This window comes from Rhinoderma darwinii, chromosome 5 (assembly GCF_050947455.1).
Source record: "Rhinoderma darwinii isolate aRhiDar2 chromosome 5, aRhiDar2.hap1, whole genome shotgun sequence".
Lineage (NCBI taxonomy): Eukaryota > Metazoa > Chordata > Amphibia > Anura > Rhinodermatidae > Rhinoderma > Rhinoderma darwinii.
Window position 1 is genome coordinate 101,929,502 of NC_134691.1, and position 20,295 is coordinate 101,949,796.

Genomic DNA, 20,295 nt, shown 5'->3' on the forward strand with positions numbered 1-20,295 from the left:
GTTTTTTTTGTTTTTTTTAAACGTTTAATTTTTGACCAAGTTATGATCATTTTTAGCTTTATGCTAATTTGTTCTAAATGCTCAACTGGGCATTTTATTTTACTTTTGATTAAGTGTGCGTTGTAAAGTAAAGTGTATGACGCTGACCAATTTTTAAAAACCCTCACCCGATGGAAAAGTCAACAGACATCGCCTCCAGCCGTGCCAGGACGTTTATTCGAATCTTCAGCGGCTGGAGGCGATGTCTGTTCAGTCTTCCATGGCTCCAGTGAAGGACCTGCAGGAGGAAGTCACGTCACAGCATAATCTGTAGTGTATAAGATTGGTCAGCGTCATACACTTTACAACGCCCACTTAGTAATAAGTAAAAAAAAAAACGTCCAGTTGGGCATTTGGAACAAATTAGCATAAAACTAAAAATGATCATAACTAAAAAAACAACCTGTTATCTACATTAAAGCGCCTATTAGATTAGGTAGAAGAAAGGGCAGTTATAAACTGGTGACAGAGACTCTTTAACCGCTTGACAACACTGTACATCATGGTGCGGGGGAAGAAGTATGGCGCAGCCTCACGGACTGAGCCTGCTCCATACTCTGGGATTCCTCTAACTAATGGCTAGGATCAAAGTTAACTACTTAGATAATGCAGTCGATAGTCACTGCAGCATCTAAGCTGATAGAAAGAAGGGGGGGGGGCAAGCCCCCTCCAACAGCCTATCACGCGATCAGGGGGTGCCGATAGTCGACATGGCAGTTTAATGAAGGCCCCCAGGTCTGCCATCTTTCTGCCCCAATTAAAGGGATGAGCAGGCTGGGGGCTGGTTTTTATACTGATGACGTATCCACAGGATAGGTCATCAGTATATGATTGGTGGGGGTTCGACACCCCAACCCCGCACCGATCAGCTGGTCCGGCTGCCTCCGAAAGTAGATGGCTCTGACACTGTATAGCGGCCGTGCTGGGTTACTGCAGCACAGTTGCTTTACAGTCATCGGAGCCTTCTGCTTATGACACCGATCCTGCAAAGATTTTGGCGCCTCGAGGTCCGTGTCAGACCTCCACTGATCATATACTGATGACCGATCCTGTGGATAGATCATCAGTATAAAAAACAGCCCCCTAGACTAGACATCCCCTTTAAGCCCTCCCAGAGGCGGAGCTAATAGGAGCCGGTAAAAATCGCAATATACTGCAATACATTAGTATTGCATGGATTTCAAGTCCCCTAGGAAAGCTTGAAAATAAAAAAGGTAAATAGTTCAAGAAAGTTTTTATTATATTACAAAAAAACAACACCGTTTCCCATTATTCCTGTAAAGTGATATAAAAGATACGAACATAATTGGTATCGCCTCCATCTCCATAAAAGTCCAAACTATTACTAGATTACTTAACCCGCAGGGTGAATGCCGCAAAAAACAAACAAACACAGAGTTGCTGTTTTTTGGTCACGTTAGCTCGAAATAAAAAGTTGTATGTACCCAAAAAAAAATGACACCAATAAAAGCTACAGCAAAAAACAAGCCCTGACCTCGCTCAAACGATGGGGAAAAAAAACCCAAAAAAAACGTTATGGCTCTCAGAATACGGTAAAAAAAAAAAAAATGCTATATCAATTTGGTATCGATGTAATTGCGTTGACCCGCAGAATAAAGTTAACATTTCGTTTTCGCCGCACACTGAAAGCAGCAAAAACCAAACCCAAAAAACAACGGGAGGAATCCGTTTTTTTCTATAGTTCCACCTCACAAAATAACTTCTTAAAGTTTCCCAGTACATTATATAGTACTTTAAATGGTGCTACAACTCACCCTGCAAAAAATAAGTCTTTACATTGATCCATTGACAGAAAAATAAAAAAAAGATATGGCTCTTGGAAGGAGGAGGGAAAAAACGAGAAACTGCCTGGTTCATAAGGGGTTAAACAACCCCCCCTTAGTAAAAAAAATATGGAGTGTGCCACAATGACCCACGTGACCAGCCACTAGTGCAAGAAAAGAGCGGATCAGTCGCCCATAGCAACTAATCAGATCTTAGCTCTTATTTTTCCAGAGAAAGCTACTAAATAAAAAGGGATGTGATTGGTTTGTGAGGCGCATGGACTAGATAGACTGTGCCAGGCTCTCATTGTTAGCGCTGTGTATTTCTATCAATGTGCAGCGACAGTGAACCAGTACTCGTGGGTGTTTGTGTCCGGGCTGTCATGTGACACAAGGCTGGTGACAGGACAGCCACACTTGTTACATAGTCACACCACCTGCTGCACTGCCCCTGCTGGCGGGCACAGGGAGGAGGAGTTTACACTTACCAGATATAACGCTCATCATGTACTAGTTCTATATTCTCCCCCAGCACGGAGACTGCCGGCTAATGATGAAGACAGGGAGGAGAGTGAAGCTCCTCCTCCTCCTCACACATGGCTCGTATTGTACACATACTTCCTGTTTATCTCCTCCCTAGTGGAAGCTGAGGGCAGGCTCCGCCCCCGTGTGCTGTCCTGAGTTACTGGCGGGGATGGAGGCGTTTAGTGGGCGGTCTATAGGGAGCATCAGCCTGGTTTGTACATAGAGGCTGCTCCCTCAGTGACTTCTATGGTCATGTCATAGTGTGATAAGATATAGCAGTGTGGAGTTCACATGAAAATGGCAAAAATGAGTGAAACAATCTATAAAATGACTTGTGCCAAACACGTGGTGCGGTGATTCACATTGCCGTATCCCTATCCTCATTTGCTGTAAGGCTGCTCACACTAGAATCTATGGTGCGCCTGAAAAAAATACTGTACAATCACAGTGCCCAAATGCAGTGACAGTCACAGTGCCCCCAATACAGTGACAGCCACAGTGCCCCCAATACAGTACACCCACAGTGCCCCCAATACAGTACAGCCACATTGCCCCCAAAGTAAAGTTTATTTCCACTTGAATGAATAACTATATAACGCATATAATAGCACGTGACTGTGCAGCTCTAGACATAGTCGTGTCCCAGGATATTTCCTTTAGTATCTTTCCTCACAAATATGAGAAACGTTCCTTCTATGCAATGTGTACAGCCGCCTGCACTACCGCTGGGAATAGAACGGCTGTGGACACGAGTTCATCCAAGGCTGATGACATGATTCTCACTGGAACTTGGTAACAAGCGCCACCTTGTGGTGAAGTTACAGCACTGCTGCAGCACTTTTACAGGAAACACATGCAAGCTCCATGGCTGACACGGAAGAAGAAAACTTACAAAGCCAAGTGAGTGTGAAGCGCGGCTGGCAGAGGGATGTGTGGCGGAGGGATGTGTGGCTGGCAGAGGGATGTATGGCTGGCAGAGGGATGTGTGGCTGGCAGAGGGATGTGTGGCTGGCAGAGGGATGTGTGGCAGGCACAGGGATGTGTGGCAGGCACAGGGATGTGTGGCAGAGGGATGTGTGGCAGGCACAGGGATGTGTGGCAGAGGGATGTGTGGCAGGCAGAGGGATGTGTGGCAGGCAGAGGGATGTGTGGCACAGGCATGTGTGGCAGATAGTTATGTCTTGTACACAGTATCAGTACAGTGACAACAGGTTCCTTCCTGCCACATATGATCATTTGCTGCGATATGTAGGTAGCCCAGACTTTCTATATTCCTTCTTCAGTCAGGTTGTTTGAATGAGAAATGTATTTTACACATTGTAATCTTTACTATTGTCTGAGTAAAGTCGCGGTGATCATTACTGTGGCATACCGCTAAACTTTCAAAGAAAGAACGATGCGCAACCTAGACGGCAAAGCATGCCGCTGAAGTTTTAACCCTGCCCAATCACTGCCCGTGCACATCCAGTCCTGCCCAGTCTAGTGTCACAGTGTGGACGCAATCATGGGCCAAAATATATTTGACTGAAATTTGTAATGGGTATTTCAACCGATACCCGCCCTCCAGTGATTTATCCAGTTTCAATTCATGTTTTATTGATATATATCGGAGAGGAGGAATAACACACAGACGCTGCTGCTATGCTCAAAATACTCCTCTGAGGTTTATCCCAAACTCAATTACAATACTATCGTTCAAAAGGGGCGTAGGCTTGGGGTTAACCAATCAGAGGCAATGTGACAATATTTAAAATTCAGCCAATTACAGACATACGATACGTTCCAAATGCGTTATTAGAATTCTTCACACATCAGGGTTTGCAGGTGCCTTATCTCTCTTGGCAAGCATACAATAAATCGTTCTTTTAAGATGGGGGAGACGTACTCACATGCATATGTTCTCCCTCTCCTATCTCACCCTCTCCCATGTTCCTTCTTTCCAAGCCTCATATGGGAACCAAGGTCAAAGATAACTTACAAACCTGTTTTAAAGGAGCAATGACTTTCTTCACTACAAAACAACATGGAGACTCCAGACAAGATGGCCGCTGCACAAAATGCATTTATTTAAATCCCACCTTTTGTTTATTTGAGGACAATTTGTATCCAAGCCAGGTATTTAAAGAAGGGCTTATCCCCCCCTTGTGGACTTACTTAACCCATATTCATTTCACTTATACTTGATCAAAGGATCCGGGCTGGTGGGTAATTATTTGAGCCTTTGCTAAGAAAAGCATTGCAAGAGTTTTGTCAGGCCTCAAAAAACAACAACCTGCAGGACACTCTGGAGCAACCCATTATCCATCCCCCAATACCCTCAAACCAGTTAGAGGGGTCCAGGCATGTCAACCACTCTGGCCACTATTGCTCTATATCATACTTGACCTGCATAATGCCAAAAAGGTCTATATAATGGCAACATGCTGGGCCAACTACTTGGCACATGCCCCCTCGGGCAGCATTCAAAACATCTCACAGTATTGTATATGAATTATCTAACAAATGCAGAAGTTACATTCAAAACATCAAACATAATCTCTAAGGCTGGGTTCACACAGAGTTTTTTTGGAATTTTGAGGCAGATTTTGATCTGCCTGCACGCGGTTTGCCCCGATTTTTCGTTCACACCCATTGAGTGCTACGGGCAAAAACGCCGCAAAATACGCTTTCTCTGCCTCCCATTGATGTCAATGGGAGGTCAGAGGCGTAAACGCCCGAAGATAGGGCATGACGCTTCTTTTTACCGCGAGCGTTTTTTACAGCTCGCGGTAAAAAAAAGCTTTCGCCTCCCATTGAAATCAATGGGAACCATTTTCGGACGTTTTTTGGCGCGTCAAAAAACTCAGTGTGAACAGGGCCTAACATTGTAAAACTTTTCCGCTAATTTCTCTGTATTATATGCCTCCTTTACTGTTAAACCTACTAATGTTGGCAATAATCCAAACTTCTCGTCCACGGCACATGTAATGGTCATAAGAATTATGTTGCACTGTCACTGTCCTAATGGGACCTTTACCCCTGCAGATACAACAGGTCGTGGGCAGCATTTTATGTCACATAACATAACCTCCGGGCTCTCTTTGCTGCCATGTACTTCTTACTTATGAGTGACAACAACCAGTGACCTTCACCTCATAACTCCACATAAAACACCTCAGGTTGTAATTTTCAGCACCTTGGCATATTTACATACATTATAATTATAAACCTCAGACAATAGGGCTTCAACTAATAATATAATGCTATCACCCCTCAGGTTTGGGTCCCCTCATTTTATTGACAAGTCCTGTACATCATCATCCTGTTCTTCTTCTTTTGTCTTCTGCTTTTCACTGACTGTCGCCAACACAATTGTGGAGTCAGATTGTACGGTGGTGTCCAGTGGGGGATTTATTATTACCCACCTCTGGTCACCTACTTATTAAAACACTTGGATGCTGCTGACGGGTTCACTTTGGTCTTTGGCCTTTACTTTGACCATTGTTGATGTCATCAGGACTTGGTTTGGTCTTTTTCATCTGTCAGTCATCGTCCCTTGTTAGGGTATGTTCACACGGCAGTGTCCGTAACGGCTGAAATTACGGGGCTGTTTTCAGGAGAAAACAGCTCCGTAATGGCATGTTGAGGCGCTTTTTCGCTGCGTCCATTACGGACGTAATTGGAGCTGCTTTTCCATCGAGTCAATGGAGAACGGCTCCCAGTTACGCCTCAAGAAGTGACAGGCACTTCTTTGACGCGGGCGTCTTTTTTACGCGCTGCCTTTTGACAGCGGCGCGAAAAAAAATAACCGTGTGCACAGAACATCGTAAGACCCATTCTAATGAATGGGCAGATGTTTGCCAGCGCTAACGAGCCGCATTTTCGGACGTAATTCGGGGGTTAAAACGCCCGAATTACGTCCGTAGATAGGCCGTGTGAACATATCCTTAGTATACGTCACCGGGCTGTACACAGCACCTTATACTGTGAGCCTGGGGTGCGTTCCCTCGTAGGCGGATTAGTGGAGTTTTATTGTTACTACCACAAACCCTCCGCATGTGTCCTCTTTCCCAGCAAGTTACTTGTCTGCGCGGCTGCTTAGAATTGTGACACTGCCGTCAGTTCATGACAAGCGTGTTGTATTGGCTCAGGGTACACCTGCCGCATCTCAGTGATGGAGTTCATCATGTTAAAAGTCTCTTAGTTCATGTTTACTGGCACTTGCTGGGGACCCAACCCTTATCAATTGTTAACCCCTTAATACATTATAGAAACTGGGGAGGAAACCTCCAGCTCACCTTACACACTCCAGTGTGGTGTGGATTGTGGGTTGCGCTCGGATCCTCGTGTCGGTACAACGGCAGGCTAGCAAGCAAAGAAGAAGGTAGGATCCAGCGCTGGGTGCAATTAAAATGGATTCTTTGTTCCAAGTTTAATGGAATGAAATTAAAAGGAAGTCCAGTTGCATAGGGTCCTGGGTGTGTGAAAAAGTGGTGGTGCGTGTCCTCGGGGCCTACGCGTTTCGGACGTCTGCTGCGTCCTTAAACTTGGCTGTAACTACAGCCAAGTTTAAGGACGCAGCAGACGTCCGAAACGCGTAGGCCCCGAGGACACGCACCACCACTTTTTCACACACCCAGGACCCTATGCAACTGGACTTCCTTTTAATTTCATTCCATTAAACTTGGAACAGAGAATCCATTTTAATTGCACCCAGCGCTGGATCCTACCTTCTTCTTTGCTTGCCCTTAATACATTATCACGTAACTGTACGTGATAAGAGTTAAGGGGATATATGGAGCGCGCAGTGAACGCCGTAATAAATAAAGAATTTTAAACGCCAATATCGCTGTTTTTTGGTCACCTTAGCTCTAAAAAAATGTAATAAACAGTGATCAAGAAGTTGTATGTACCATAAAATGGTACCAATAAAAGCTATAGCTCTTCCCGCCAAAAATAATCCCTCACATAGACCAAAAAATAAAGTTATACCTCTCAGAATGTAATGATAGAAAACAAATTTATTTTTTTACAAATAGTCTTTTCTTTGTAAAAGTAGTAAGATATAAAAAAAACTATATACATTTGGTATCACCGTAATCGTATTGAGACGCAGAATAAAATTCAGTTGTCAATTTTACCGCACTGTGAAAGACGTAAAAACAAAACCCCAAAAACAATGGAAGAATCACAGTTTTTTCCAATTTCAGCCCGCAAATAATTTTATTTCAGTTCCCCAGTAGATTATATGGTACTTTGACCCCTTCCCGACATTTGCCGTATGGATACGTCATGGAAAGCTAGTGCTTCCCGCATTTTGCCGTACCCATACGCCAAATGGTGGACATCGGCTCAGAAGCTCGGTGGAGTCGGTGCCACCTTCGCCGGATGTCAGCTGTATCTTACAGCTGACATCCGGCTGTAATGGCGGCGATCGCTGCATTTAAGCTTTTTGCAGCTAGTCGGAACCCCAGTAATGAAATTGCTGGTGCTCCGGTGGCTGCACTGGCAACCGGACGCCTAATACTGGCCTCCCGGTATGCCTAGCATGGAAAACTTCCAGCCCCCGCCTGGCAGCGGGGCCTGAAAGGCTTCCGTAGCCGACGGCAAGATGGCGCCGGCTCAGGAGCTGAGCCGGCGTCATCAGCGGTGGATGTCAGCTGTATGTTACAGCTGACATCCACCTGTAATGTCAGGAACCGGAGCTAACTCCGATCCCTGCCATTAACCCCTTCGATGTAGCGATCGCTGCATCTTAGAGGTTGCTAACAGATCGCCAGCCCTGCCATGCAATTAGGGCTGCCGATGCTGCTATGGCAACAGGAGACCTAACAATGGCCTCCTGCTCTGCCATTACGAAAGCCGATTAGGCCCTAATCGGCTTGCTGTCAGTGAATGACTGACAGATCTAATACTTGCACTACATAGGTAGTGCAATGTATTAGAAAAAAAAAAAACAGACAGTTGGACCTTCAAGTCCCCTAGTGGGACTTGAAAAAAAGTGTAAAAAATTAATTTTTAAAACATATAATGAAAGTTTCAAGTAATAAAATAAAACACAATCGCCCTGTTCCCTTATCAAGTCCTTTTATTATTGAAAAAAATAAATAAACCATCCATATTTTGTATCGCCGAGTCCGTAACCGCCTAAAATATAAAAATATTATGTTATTTATTCCACGCGGTGAACGGCGTAAAAAAACAAAACGTAAAAAACGTTACCAGAATTTCTGTTTTTTGGTCACTTTGCGAAATAAATATTGGAATAAAAAGTGATGAAAGAGCCATACGTATCCAAAAATGGTACCTACAGTATATAAAATATAGCTCGTCTTGCAAGAAACAAGCCCTCATACAGCTCCGACGACTAAAAAATTAAAACGTTATGGTTCTCACAATTTGGCGACAGAAAAAATACATTCTTTTTACAAAACTAATTTTATTGTGCAGAATAAAGTTAACATGTAGCTTATAACGCATGGTGAACGCTGTATAAAAAAAACGAAAAAGCTTTGCCAGAATTGCAGTTTTTTTGGTCCCTTGCCTCCCAAGAAATAGGATGAAAAGCCGCATGTACCCCAAAATGGTACCAATAATAACTACAGCTCATCCCGCAAAAAAAAAAATAGCCCTCATACCACTATGTCTATGAAAAAATAAAATTAGTTAGATGCAGGAAAATATGCAGAAAAATATGCAGTTGTGCAGATCAGAGGGGAACATTTCTAATGTTTCAAGAGGCGAATTATCAAGGCCCTAAAATTAGGGAACCCGGAAGGGTAGGGCCCAAACATATCTGCTGGAAGCGACGGTGCCCGTATTATACTAGGACAACACTTCCCAGCGAAATTCCCCAAACTGCAAAGATGCCGAGTGTGGACCAAAAGGGGCATAAGAAAGGACGCCATATATCAGTGCAACACCGGCCTGCGCAGAAAGGATTATGTCACAACCTAACACACATCTATGGATTATTTTATTGTTTACCCCATTATTATACCACCTGACTATGCCCCTGATGTACTCTGCCCGGCTTACATGTACCCCCACATTATAAATGGATACAACAGCAATATTCAAACAAATTACTACCAATCTACTACCAAGCAAATCCAAAAGCCAAATGGTGCTCCATCCCCTCTTAACCCTACAGCGTGCCCAAACAGCAGTTTACGTCCACATATATGGCACAGCCATACTCGGGAGAACCCTTTGAACAATTTTTTGGATGTGTGTCTCCAGTGGCATAAGCTGGGCACGACATATTTGCCACTGAAATAGCATATCTAGGGAAAAATTTCAATTTTTTCTTTGCACCATCCGCAGCGCAATCATTTATGGAAAAGACTCGTGGGGTGAAAATGCCTTGAGGGGTGTAGTTTCCAAAATAGGGATCAATTCTCAGGGATTTCTTTTATTATTTCACATTAGAGCTCTGCAATTGTGAACCAATACTTTGTAAATCGCCAAATTAGGCCTCAATTTTACATGGTACTCTTTCACTCCTGAGCCCTATCAAATGTCCAGGCAAAAGATTAGGGCCACATGTAGGGGGTTTCTAAAACCGGGAAACACAGCATAATAATTAGAGAGCTGTCTTGTTATGGTGGCACAAGCTGGGCACCACATATTGGCATATCTATGGAAAAAATCCCATTTTCACTCTGCAACATCGAGTGCGCACTAATTTCTTCAAAACACCTGCGGGGTTAACTAGCTCACTACACCCCTAGGTGAATACTTTGAGGGGTGTAGTTTCCAAAATGTGGTCACTTCTGGGGGGGTTTCCACTGCTTTGGTCCCACAGGGGCTTTGCAAATCTGACATGGCCTCTGCAAACCATTCCTGCTGAATTTGAGCACCAAAAGCCAAATAGCGCTCTTTCCCTTCTAAGCCCTGCCGTGTGTCCAAACAGCCGTTTATGACCACATTTGGGGTATTGTTTTACTCGGGAGAAATTGCTTTAAAAATTTTGCAATGTTTTTTTTCCTTTATTCTTTGTGGAAATGAGAAAAATTAGCTAAACCTACATTTTCTTTCAGAAAACGTACATTTTAATTTTTACGGCCTACTTCCATTTATTTTTGCAATGAACCTGTGGAGTGAAAATGCTCACTATACCCCTAGATAATTTCCTTGAGGTGTGTAGTTTCCCAAATGGGGTCACTTTTGGGGGATTTCCACTTGGTACCGCAAGAGCCCTCCAAACCTGACATGGTGCCTAAAATATATTCAACTAAAAAGAAGGCCCCAAAATCTTCTAGGTGCTCTTTTGCTTCTGAGGCCTGTGCTTCAGTCCAGTAGCACACTAGGGCCACGTGGTATATTTCCTAAATCTGCAGAACCTGGGCAATAAATATTGAGTTGCGTTTCTCTGGTAAAACCTTCTGTTACAAAAAAATTTATCAAAATTAATTTCTACAAAAATAAATGAAATTTCACCTCTACTTTGCTTTAATTCCTGTGAAACGTCTAAAGGGTTAAGAAACTTTCTAAATGCTGTTTTGAATACTTTGAAGGGTAAAGTTTTTTAAATGGGGTGACTTATTGGGGGTTTCTAATATATAAGGCCCTCAAAGCCACTTCACAACTGAACTGGCCCCTGTAAAAATCGCCTTTTGAAATTTTCATGACAATGTGAAATGTTAAATACTTTTGTGTCAAAAAAGACAAAAGTATAATAGGTATGATACCTTTATTGGCTAACCATAAAAGTTCTATATGCGGCTTTCAGAGCGCAGAGGCTCCTTCTTCAGGCAGTTTACAAATGAATGACTTAGAAAAAAGCACAACATTTAGATGTTACACAAAGACAATTAGTACATGAAGTGATATATCATTAAGATAAGCCGGGGCAATAAAACTGAGGTTATAGGGGTGATGACTTAGGAGTTAAGGCATCTGGAGTCAGTCTGATGGGGGACGTGACGTGTGTCCATGTAGTGGCTCATAAATCCTGGTGTTAGATTGAGGCCTTGTGTCAATGAATGGAATTTTATCATCATCTTGAATTCCCAAATTTTTCTTTCTCTGTTGTTTTTAAAATGACCCTTCAGAATGAGTACCTTTAAATCTGCCAAACTGTGATCAGGTCCAGAGAAATGTTTTCCCACGGGTGTATCCACCTCCTGTTTTATTGTATGTCTGTGAAGATTCATCCTGGTTTGTAGTTTTTGTATTGTTTCTCCAATGTAGATTCCTTTATTGATGCACCTTGTACACAGGATCATGTACACTACATTGGAGGATGTACAGGAGAACGTGCCAGTGATTTTATAGTCCTGCTGTGTGTTTGGTATCTGGATGGTGTTTGATGACCAGATGTTGGTACAGGTCTTACATTTTCTACTGTTGCAAGGAAAAGTGTCAGTCTCTGATGGTGATGAGAGGGCACTTCTGACCAGGAGATTCCTTAGGTTTGGTGGTTGTTTGTAGGCAAGGAGTGGTAAATCTGGGAATATTTCCTTCAGTTTATTGTCTTTGTTAAATATAGGTTGGAGATCAGCAGCAATTTTCCTCAAGATGTTCATTTGGGGGTTGTATATGACCACTAGGGGAACCCTGCTGTTGTCTTCCTTCTTTTTGTACTCCAGAAGATTGCTCCTTGGAATTCTTGTTGCTCTGTAGATCTGATCATCTATAATCCTTGGATGGTATCCCTGTTGTAAGAATGTATTCCTCAGTGATTGCAGGTGTTGTTTTGTGTCTTCACAGTCTGAACAGATCCGTATGTATCGCAGAGCCTGGCTGTAGATGATGGATTTCTTTATTTGTCTCGGATGGAAGCTGTTCCATCTCAGATATGCTGGACGGCCTGTAGGTTTATGGTAGATTGTTGTTTGTATGGTATTGTCTCTCATGTATATGGTCATGTCCAGAAAATGTATTTGAGATGTAGAGTAGTTGAGAGTGAGTTTGATGGTAGGATGGAACTTGTTGAAGTTTTTATGGAAAGAAAGTAGTTCATGTTCAGAGCCTGTCCAGATTATCAGCAGGTCATCAATGTACCGGAAATATGCTAAAGTTCTAAGCCTTGTAATGTCCTAGAAAAATAAAAGGATGTTCAAAAAGCGATGAAAACATAAAGGAGACATATGGGAGATGTTAATTAGCAACAATTTTGTGTGGTATAACTGCCTGTCTTACAAGCAGATACATTTAAATTTAGAAAAATGCTAATTTTGTGGTTTTTCTCTTTTATCCCTTGTGAATATTAAAAAATTCAACATTTTAGTGGACAAAAATGTTGATATTAATTTTCACGGCATAATTCCACTAAGTTCTACAAAAAACCTGTGAGGTCAAAATGCTAACTATAGCCCTAGAAATATTCCTTAGGGGTGTAGTTTCAAAAATTGGGTCACCTTTTGAGGGGTTTCCACTATTTTGGTCCCTCCGCGGTACCACATCAATAAAAAGTTACTATATTAACTGGGTACTTACTTTCCTGCTTCCGGAGCGCAGCGGAGGTCCTGACGTCACAGCACTGTGCGCAGCGCATGACGTCACTATGCTATGCGCCGCGCACAACATCCCTGGATAGAGTCAGGACATCCGCTGTGGCTGAAGAGGAGGGTAAAATTAATATCCCTGTCTGCTGAAGTTGATTGGCGGGGTCCGACTCCCGGGACCCCGCCAATCAGCTGTTTTGAAGGGGCCGCAGAGCTCGTACGAGAGCTGCTTCCCATAAGCATCTTACCATAACCAGATGGTAAGCTTAGATACAGGGCCAATATGTGAAACTGTCTGTTGGACCCTGTATCTAAGCCTACCACATGGTAGGCTTAGATACAAGGCTCCAGCAGACACTAATCTTATACTGTATAAGATTACTGTCTGCTGGACCCTGTATCTAAGCCTACCTTGTGGTAGGCTTAGATACAGGGTCCAAGAGACCGTATCACACGTGGGCCCTGTATCTAAGCCTAACACATGTGTTACTAATCGGTTTTGTTGTGTTTGTGGTTTTTTACAGGTTCGGTCGTTGGACTACGTCGGATTCGAGGACTACTACGATGACGGCTTTTTTTATTAGCAATAAAATGGTTAATGAGGGTTGTGTGTTTTTTTATTTTTTATTTCAATAAAATATTTTTTATATGTCTTTGTGGTTTTTTTTTAACTATATTACTACCGCCTTAGTAATGGCCGCTGGGTCAATGACAGCGTCCATTACTAAGGCTGGGCTTAGTGTTAGCCGGTGCAGAGGCTAATACTAACCCCCATTATTACCCTGGTACCCACCGCCACCAGGGGTGCTGGGAAGAGCCAGGTACGATCCAGTACCCGACCATCTGTAGTGATGGTCGGGTAATTGGGCGACCGCAGTCTGGTATTATCAGGCTGGGAAAGGAGAGAAACAGCGCCCCCCCCCCCCCTGGTAATGCTAGCTTGCTGCTGCTTTATTGTATCTGGCTGGTTATAAAAAATTGGGGGGACCCCACGTCATTTAAAAAAAATAATAATAATTGGACAGCACGATGTGCGGTCCCCCCCAATTTTCATAACCAGCCAGATAAAACACAGCAGCAGCCTAGCATTACCAGGATGGGGAGGGCCACTGTTTTTGGCCTTCCCCACCCTCATAATCCCAGCTTGCGGCCACCCCGGTGCCCGAACATCACTACAGATGGTCGGGTACTGGTTCGTACCCGGCACTTCCCAGTACCCCTGGTGGTGGTGGGTACTGGGGTAATAATGGCGGCTAGTGTTAGCCTCTGCACCGGATAACATTAAGCCCCGCCTTAGTAATCGAGGTTGTCAATCAGTCAGCGGCCATTACTAAGGCGGTAATAATTAAGTTAAAAAAAATACAAGGACATAGAAAAAATATTTTATTGAAATAAAAAAAAACACAACCCCCATTAACCATTTTATTGAGAATAAGAAAACGCTGTCATTGAAGTAGTCCTCGAACCCGACGTAGTCCAACAACCGAACCTGTAAAAAAACACGAGAAAATAATTAGTAACACATAAAAAAGCAAAACAATTATTATACTTACCTTTCCTGGTCCACTGCTGGAGCCGCAATGTCAGCGATCTGGGCCCTATATCTAATCCTATAAAGTGTGATACTGTCTGCTGAGCCACTGTATCTAATCGTATCATGTGTGATACTGTCAGTTGAGCTATGTATCTAATCCTATCATGTGTGATACTGTCTGCTGAGCTGTGTATCTAATCCTATCCATAGTTTATAGGGTCGTAGTGCTATAGATATGCTGTCTCCTATACACACAAATACGCATATATATATATATATATATATACACACACACATTTTTTTGGTGGGGACACATATGTATTGGGGCTATTTCCCCTGACGTTTTAAGTCCTTAGTGACGCCCCTGGCTGCTAGTGCTGCATTGTTGGGTCACTTAGGAGACCTAGCGATGCATCTGAAAGCTGCGGGCCATCGGCCATGAGAAGTTTGCAGGGGGAGCCCAATAAGAACTTATGCATCGGGGCCCATGAGCCTTTAGCTACGCCCCTGCTCCGGGGCGTTGCAAACGCGACATGGCACCGAAAACCATTCCAGCAAAATCTGCTCCAAAATCCAAAAGGCGCTTCTTCCCTTCTGAGCACTGCTGTGGGTCCAAACATCAGTTTATGACCACATGTGGGGTATTACCGTATTCTGGAGAAATTGCTTTACAAATGTTGGGTTGCTTTTTCTCCCTTATTCCTTGTAAAAATGAAAAAATGTCTGTTTTAGCAGAAAAAAAGTAGATTTTCATCTTCACAAACTAATTCCACTAAATTCTGCGAAAAAACTGTTGGGTCAAAATGCTAACTATACCCCTAGAAAAATGCCTTGAGGGGTGTCGTTTCCAAAATGGGGTCACTTTTGGGGGGTTTCGATTGTTTAGGCACCACAAGACCTCTTCAAACCTGAAATGGTGCCTAAAATATATTCCTAAAAAAAGGAGGCCCCAAAATCCACTAAGTGCTCCTTTGCTTCTGAGGCTGGTGCTTCATCTGTGAGTGACGTCACCTCGGCCTCCTGTGAAGATTTGCTGGAGGGGGATGGTCTCTTGCACAATACCTCACATTGGGTGGTGACTACAGCACAGCATACCCAGTGCCATATTTACCGTTCTGGAAGGATCTGGAACCATCTACACAGAAAAACCTAAAAAATCTGGGTTACTCTTTTAGGCCTCATGCACACAGATGTGCCTATTATCACGGCCAGCGATTGCGTGCACAGACGGCTGCCGACGGCCGCAGCCTGCATTTTCGCGCCGTTCTCCCATACAAAGTATGGGAGCACGGCTTGTAAAATACAAAAAGTAGGACATGCTCCATAATTCCCGGCACAATCCCGGACACCTATCCGTAGCGATATGGAAAGGTATCCGCGGCCAATAGAACTGAATGGGTCCGTAATTGCGGACAGTATTACGGTCCGCAATTACGGAGATTTTTTACGGTCCTGTGCATGGGGCCTTACACATTTAATCTGGATTACTCATTGGGGTCTCATACACATTTTGTAGACCTCCTAGATCCAAATTCATTAATTCAAAACAAAATTGTACCTGATCAGTCTCATCGCTACTACCCCTTTTTGGACTCTACGGAAGTAATGTAGCAGGTTTCAAAACTACATATTCGATCCTAGTAAGGTTGGACACTTTATCTGGGGGCACTAGTTTGGCCCCCTGTTAAGGCCTGTTCACATCAGCGTTCCCCTTCCGTTGAGGGGTTCCGTCTGAGGTTTCAGTAGACTGTTCTATTTATTCCGTTAAAACAACGGAACCCGTTCACAACGGTGACAAACGAAAACCATTAGCAAAGTTTCCGTCACCATTGAGATCAATGGCGATGCAAACGGAAGCTAAGGTTTCCGTTTGCCTTTCCGTTGAGGGGTTAACCCGATGGAAACCTCCGACTGAACCGTTTTTGGAGCCGTTTTTCATTGACCATAGAAAAACAACAGTAAAAAACGCCACGAAAAACACGAGTTGCTAAAAAAATGGCTGAAAATCAGGAGTTGTAATATAGCACTTGCCTGCATGTGTAAAAACAAAAATAACTATTGTAATTCTTTATCCAATAAAACAGAAAATAATATATCTGCTAATATTAGTTACTGCAAACCAATAAACTATATGTGGCAGTAGGAAACAGTAGGGGTACATATATTTTCAAGACCCCGTGTCGCACATTATCTGTATTTTAATTAATTTGAACAAACTTCAAAACATTACAACATTATATCATAACACATGTATATGTAACGTAACTTATCTTTTATGCAAATTCAGCTGCTGTAATAATTTACTCCCTCTATATTTAAAGAGAACCTTTCACCTGCCCATACATGTGCAGCTGAGTGCAGCATGTTATGTGCAGGGCTGCAAAAACCCTGGGGCACTTTAAAAAAAAAAAATTCTACCCCCCTCCGTTATTTAGACATCGGTGCCGTTATATTTGGCGCCCGATATTTAAATAACCCCCTGAACTGTCAATTGGGTGTGTAATGGCAAGGGGGCGTGTAACATCGCTGTGACACTGTCCAATCGGCTATGGGCAGTGTCACAGCAAGAGCTGGAGAGAGGAGAGCGCATGCCCACGCTCTCCATCTCTTGCTGTGAAACTGTTCGTAGCTGATTGGACAGTGTCACCGCGATGTTACACGCCCCCTTGCCATTACACTTCCCATTGACAGTTCATAGGGTTATTTAAACATCGGCCGCCAAATATAACGGCATCGATGTCTAAATAACGTCACTCAGCTGCACATGTATTGGCAGGTGAAAGGTTCTCTTTAAGGACAACAGCGCATGTCATGATGCGGGGTGTGGACCCACTGGGCCGTACCGCGTAGCCGACCGGAAGCTGGCCAAACAGGTAAAGTACAGAGTCAATAGTTCAGAGAGGATACCTGAGGCAACGTAGACAGTAGAAAGGCAGGCACACTTGGGACCTGGCAGCGGGTAGACGTCAGCTGTGGTGTAGCGAAACAAGCGTGGAACGTAGTCCAATCTGGCAACAACTCAGCACAGCACTAGAACAGGGTAGCACGGAAACAGGATACAGGAACAGGGTACACTGGGAAACTGGAAGACACTAGGAGACCATTTAGCACGACAAACTTTGGGTAACAAACAACGCTCTGGCAAAGAGCAAGAGGGCAGAGCCCCTCTTATAGCCCAGAGCATCCTGGGCTAGATTGCAGACTTCCTGCAATATACGCGCACTAGCCCTTTAAGAGCGGGCGCGCGCGCCCTCTGGAGACAGTCTCGTAATCCGGAAGTGAGTGCTGGCACCAAACGGGAGGGCGACACTGCACACAAGTCACGAGTCCATGGACACGGCCGTCGAGGGGAAAGTCAGAACGACGGGCCGTGGCCATAGACGTTACAGTATCCCCCCCTCTTCTTGGGACAAGAGCGGGAGAGAAACCTCATGAGGACAGGGGCATCGATGTTCTCCTCTGGCTCCCAAGACCTCTCTTCTGGGCCGAACCCCTTCCAATCCACTAAATAAAATGTCCTTCCTCCCACCTTCTTGGTTGCCAGAATCTCCCTTACTTCAAAAGTCCCAGATGAGCCGCCAGGGACCACTGCGGAACTAGGAGTCCTGGAGTAGCGGTTCAGGACCACAGGCTTCAGCAAGGAAACATGGAAGGAATTAGAGATCTTGAGGGTAGGAGGCAGCTTGTAAGATACCGGGTTGATCTGTAGCAGGATTTCGAAGGGTCCGAGGAACCTATGAGCAAGCTTGCACGACGGCACCCTCAGACAGATATTCCTTGAAGACAACCAGACTTTAGTCCCTGGAAGAAACTGCGGAGGATCCCGTCTTCTTGTATCTACCTTTCTCTTCCTTTCGGGCCACCGCCAGCAGGATAGAAGATCGGGTTTGTTGCCATATCAAGGCATGTGGACCAACTAGGCCGCTCCGCCGTAGCGGGGAGGCAGTTGAGCAGGTCACAATCTACACGAAAGTCAATAGCAGATAGCAACGCTTGGGTACCTGAACTAGTCCAGACGGTGGCTGTGGCTTCAGCACGGATGGAGGGCGGTGCGGCAGGTAGCGCCAGACGTGGAGGGCAGTATCCGATGTGCCAGAAGACACTGGACGTTGCAGAAGACACTGGACGTGGCAGAAGACACTGGACGTGGCAGAAGACACTGGACGTGGCAAACGACACAACGTGGCAGAAGACAGCAGGTGCAGTAGACACGACTCCAACACCGGTAGGCACAAGAACAATACGGGATACAGGAACGGGTAACAGGGCACGGGTAACAACTAGGACAGGGAAACACTAAGGGACCATTTGCAAGACAGACTGGGATAGACTAACTACGCTCAGGCAAGGATCAGAAGGCCTGGGGCCTTCTTATAGACCAGGAAATCATGGCAGTTGATGATGATGATGATGATGACGATTTCCTTTGTGAGCGCACTGGCCCTTTAAGGCCGTGCACGAGCGTGCGCGTGCACCCTACGGGACACAGCAGAACGGTGCGGAAGTGAGTGCTGGCATCTCCTTGGAAGGAGATGGGGAACAGCGCTCACGGATCCATGGCTGCGGGCGTCGGGAGGTGAGTAAACCTGGGACATAGTAGAGACCGGAAGAGGTATACAAGGATGTTGGCCGTAGACGATGAAGAACGGGCTGGAGGTGGTGGACTCACTAGTGTGATTATTATAAGAGAACTCTGCCCACGGAAGCATCTGCACCCAGTCATCATGTTATCTGGAAACAAAGTGACGCCGATAGTTCTCCATAATCTGGTTAACCCTCTCGACTTGCCCATTGGACTGTGGATGATAGGCCGAAGAGAAGTCCAACTTTACACCGAGGAGACCGCAGAGTGCTCTCCAAAACTTCGAGGTGAACTGGACCCCTTGGTCCGAGACAATATGCAGAGGCAAGCTGTGCAGATGAAAGATGTGTTGTATGAAGAGGTCAGCCAGTCGAGCAGCAGAAGGAGGAAGGTCTGTGACAAAGTCCATTGCGACATGTTGCCAGGGAGCAACGGTCACAGGCAGCGGTTGGAGCAGACCAGAAGGTCTGGAGTGGGCGACTTTATGTGCTGCGCACACCGTGCATGAGGAGACAAAGTCCATAACGTCTTTGGGTAGTGTGGGCCACAAGAACTGACGGGTGATTAGTCTTGGGTCTTACGAGCACCCGCGTGACCAGCCAGCTTAGAACAGTGACCCCAGCAAAGAATTCTTCCTCTGTCTGCCAGACGCACAAAAGTTCTTCCCGGAGGAATGTCTTTAACTTGCACGGGATTCACAGAGAAGATGCAGGACGGATCAATAATGTTCTGTGGGGATTCCACAGTGTCTTCAGTTTCGAAAGACCTAGACAAGGCGTCCGCCCTCACATTCTTGTCAGCAGGTCGGTAATGGAGTTCGAACCAGAACCGAGCAAAGAACAACGACCACCTGGCTTGGCAAGGATTCAACCGCTGGGCCGTCTGTAGGTAGGTCAAGTTCTTGTGATCCGTGAAGACCAGGATAGGATGAACAGCGCCCTCTAGAAGATGTCTCCATTCCTGCAGAGTCAGTTTGATGGCCAGTAACTCCTGATTCCCAATCGAGTAGTTGCGCTCTGCGGAGGAAAACAGCTTGGAATAGTAGCCACATTCCACAGCCTTGCCTTTCAAACCTCTCTGGAACAGGAGTGCACCAGCACCGACAGAGGAAGCGTCCACCTCTAATGAAAACTGTAGGGATATATCAGGGTGGTGAAGAATAGAGGCTGATGTGAAGGCTTTCTTTAAGGATTCAAATGCGGCTTCTGCCTCCGGAGTCCACATTTTGGCTTTCATACCCTTTTTAGTGAGGGTGGAGATAGGAGCAGTCAAAGATGAGAAGTTGGGGATGAACAGACGGTAGAAGTTGGCGAATCCCAGAAAGCATTGTATGGCCCTTAAGCCTTGGGGGCGTGGCCACTCCAGGACAGCCTTTACCTTCTGGGGGTCCATCTTGAGGCC

General features: G+C 44.9%; 2 protein-coding genes across 3 annotated transcripts in view; one reads left to right on the top strand and one right to left on the bottom strand.

The window, feature by feature from the left end:
- Positions 1–2,486, bottom strand: part of OSBPL1A (oxysterol binding protein like 1A) — a 161,875-nt gene extending 159,389 nt beyond the window's left edge. Inside the window, exon 1 of the mRNA XM_075828344.1 lies at positions 2,312–2,486. Within this exon, the coding sequence (XP_075684459.1) occupies positions 2,312–2,330 (19 nt within the window). The 5' untranslated portion in view covers positions 2,331–2,486. The remainder of the gene's footprint in view (positions 1–2,311) is intronic.
- Positions 2,487–2,887: 401 nt separating this feature from the next.
- Positions 2,888–20,295, top strand: part of IMPACT (impact RWD domain protein) — a 59,633-nt gene continuing 42,225 nt past the window's right edge. The window contains exon 1 of one of the 2 annotated variants that reach the window (XM_075828349.1): positions 2,888–3,248. In XM_075828349.1, the coding sequence (XP_075684464.1) occupies positions 3,213–3,248 (36 nt within the window). In that variant the 5' untranslated portion in view covers positions 2,888–3,212. The remainder of the gene's footprint in view (positions 3,249–20,295) is intronic. The other variant, XM_075828350.1, reaches the window with a different exon arrangement.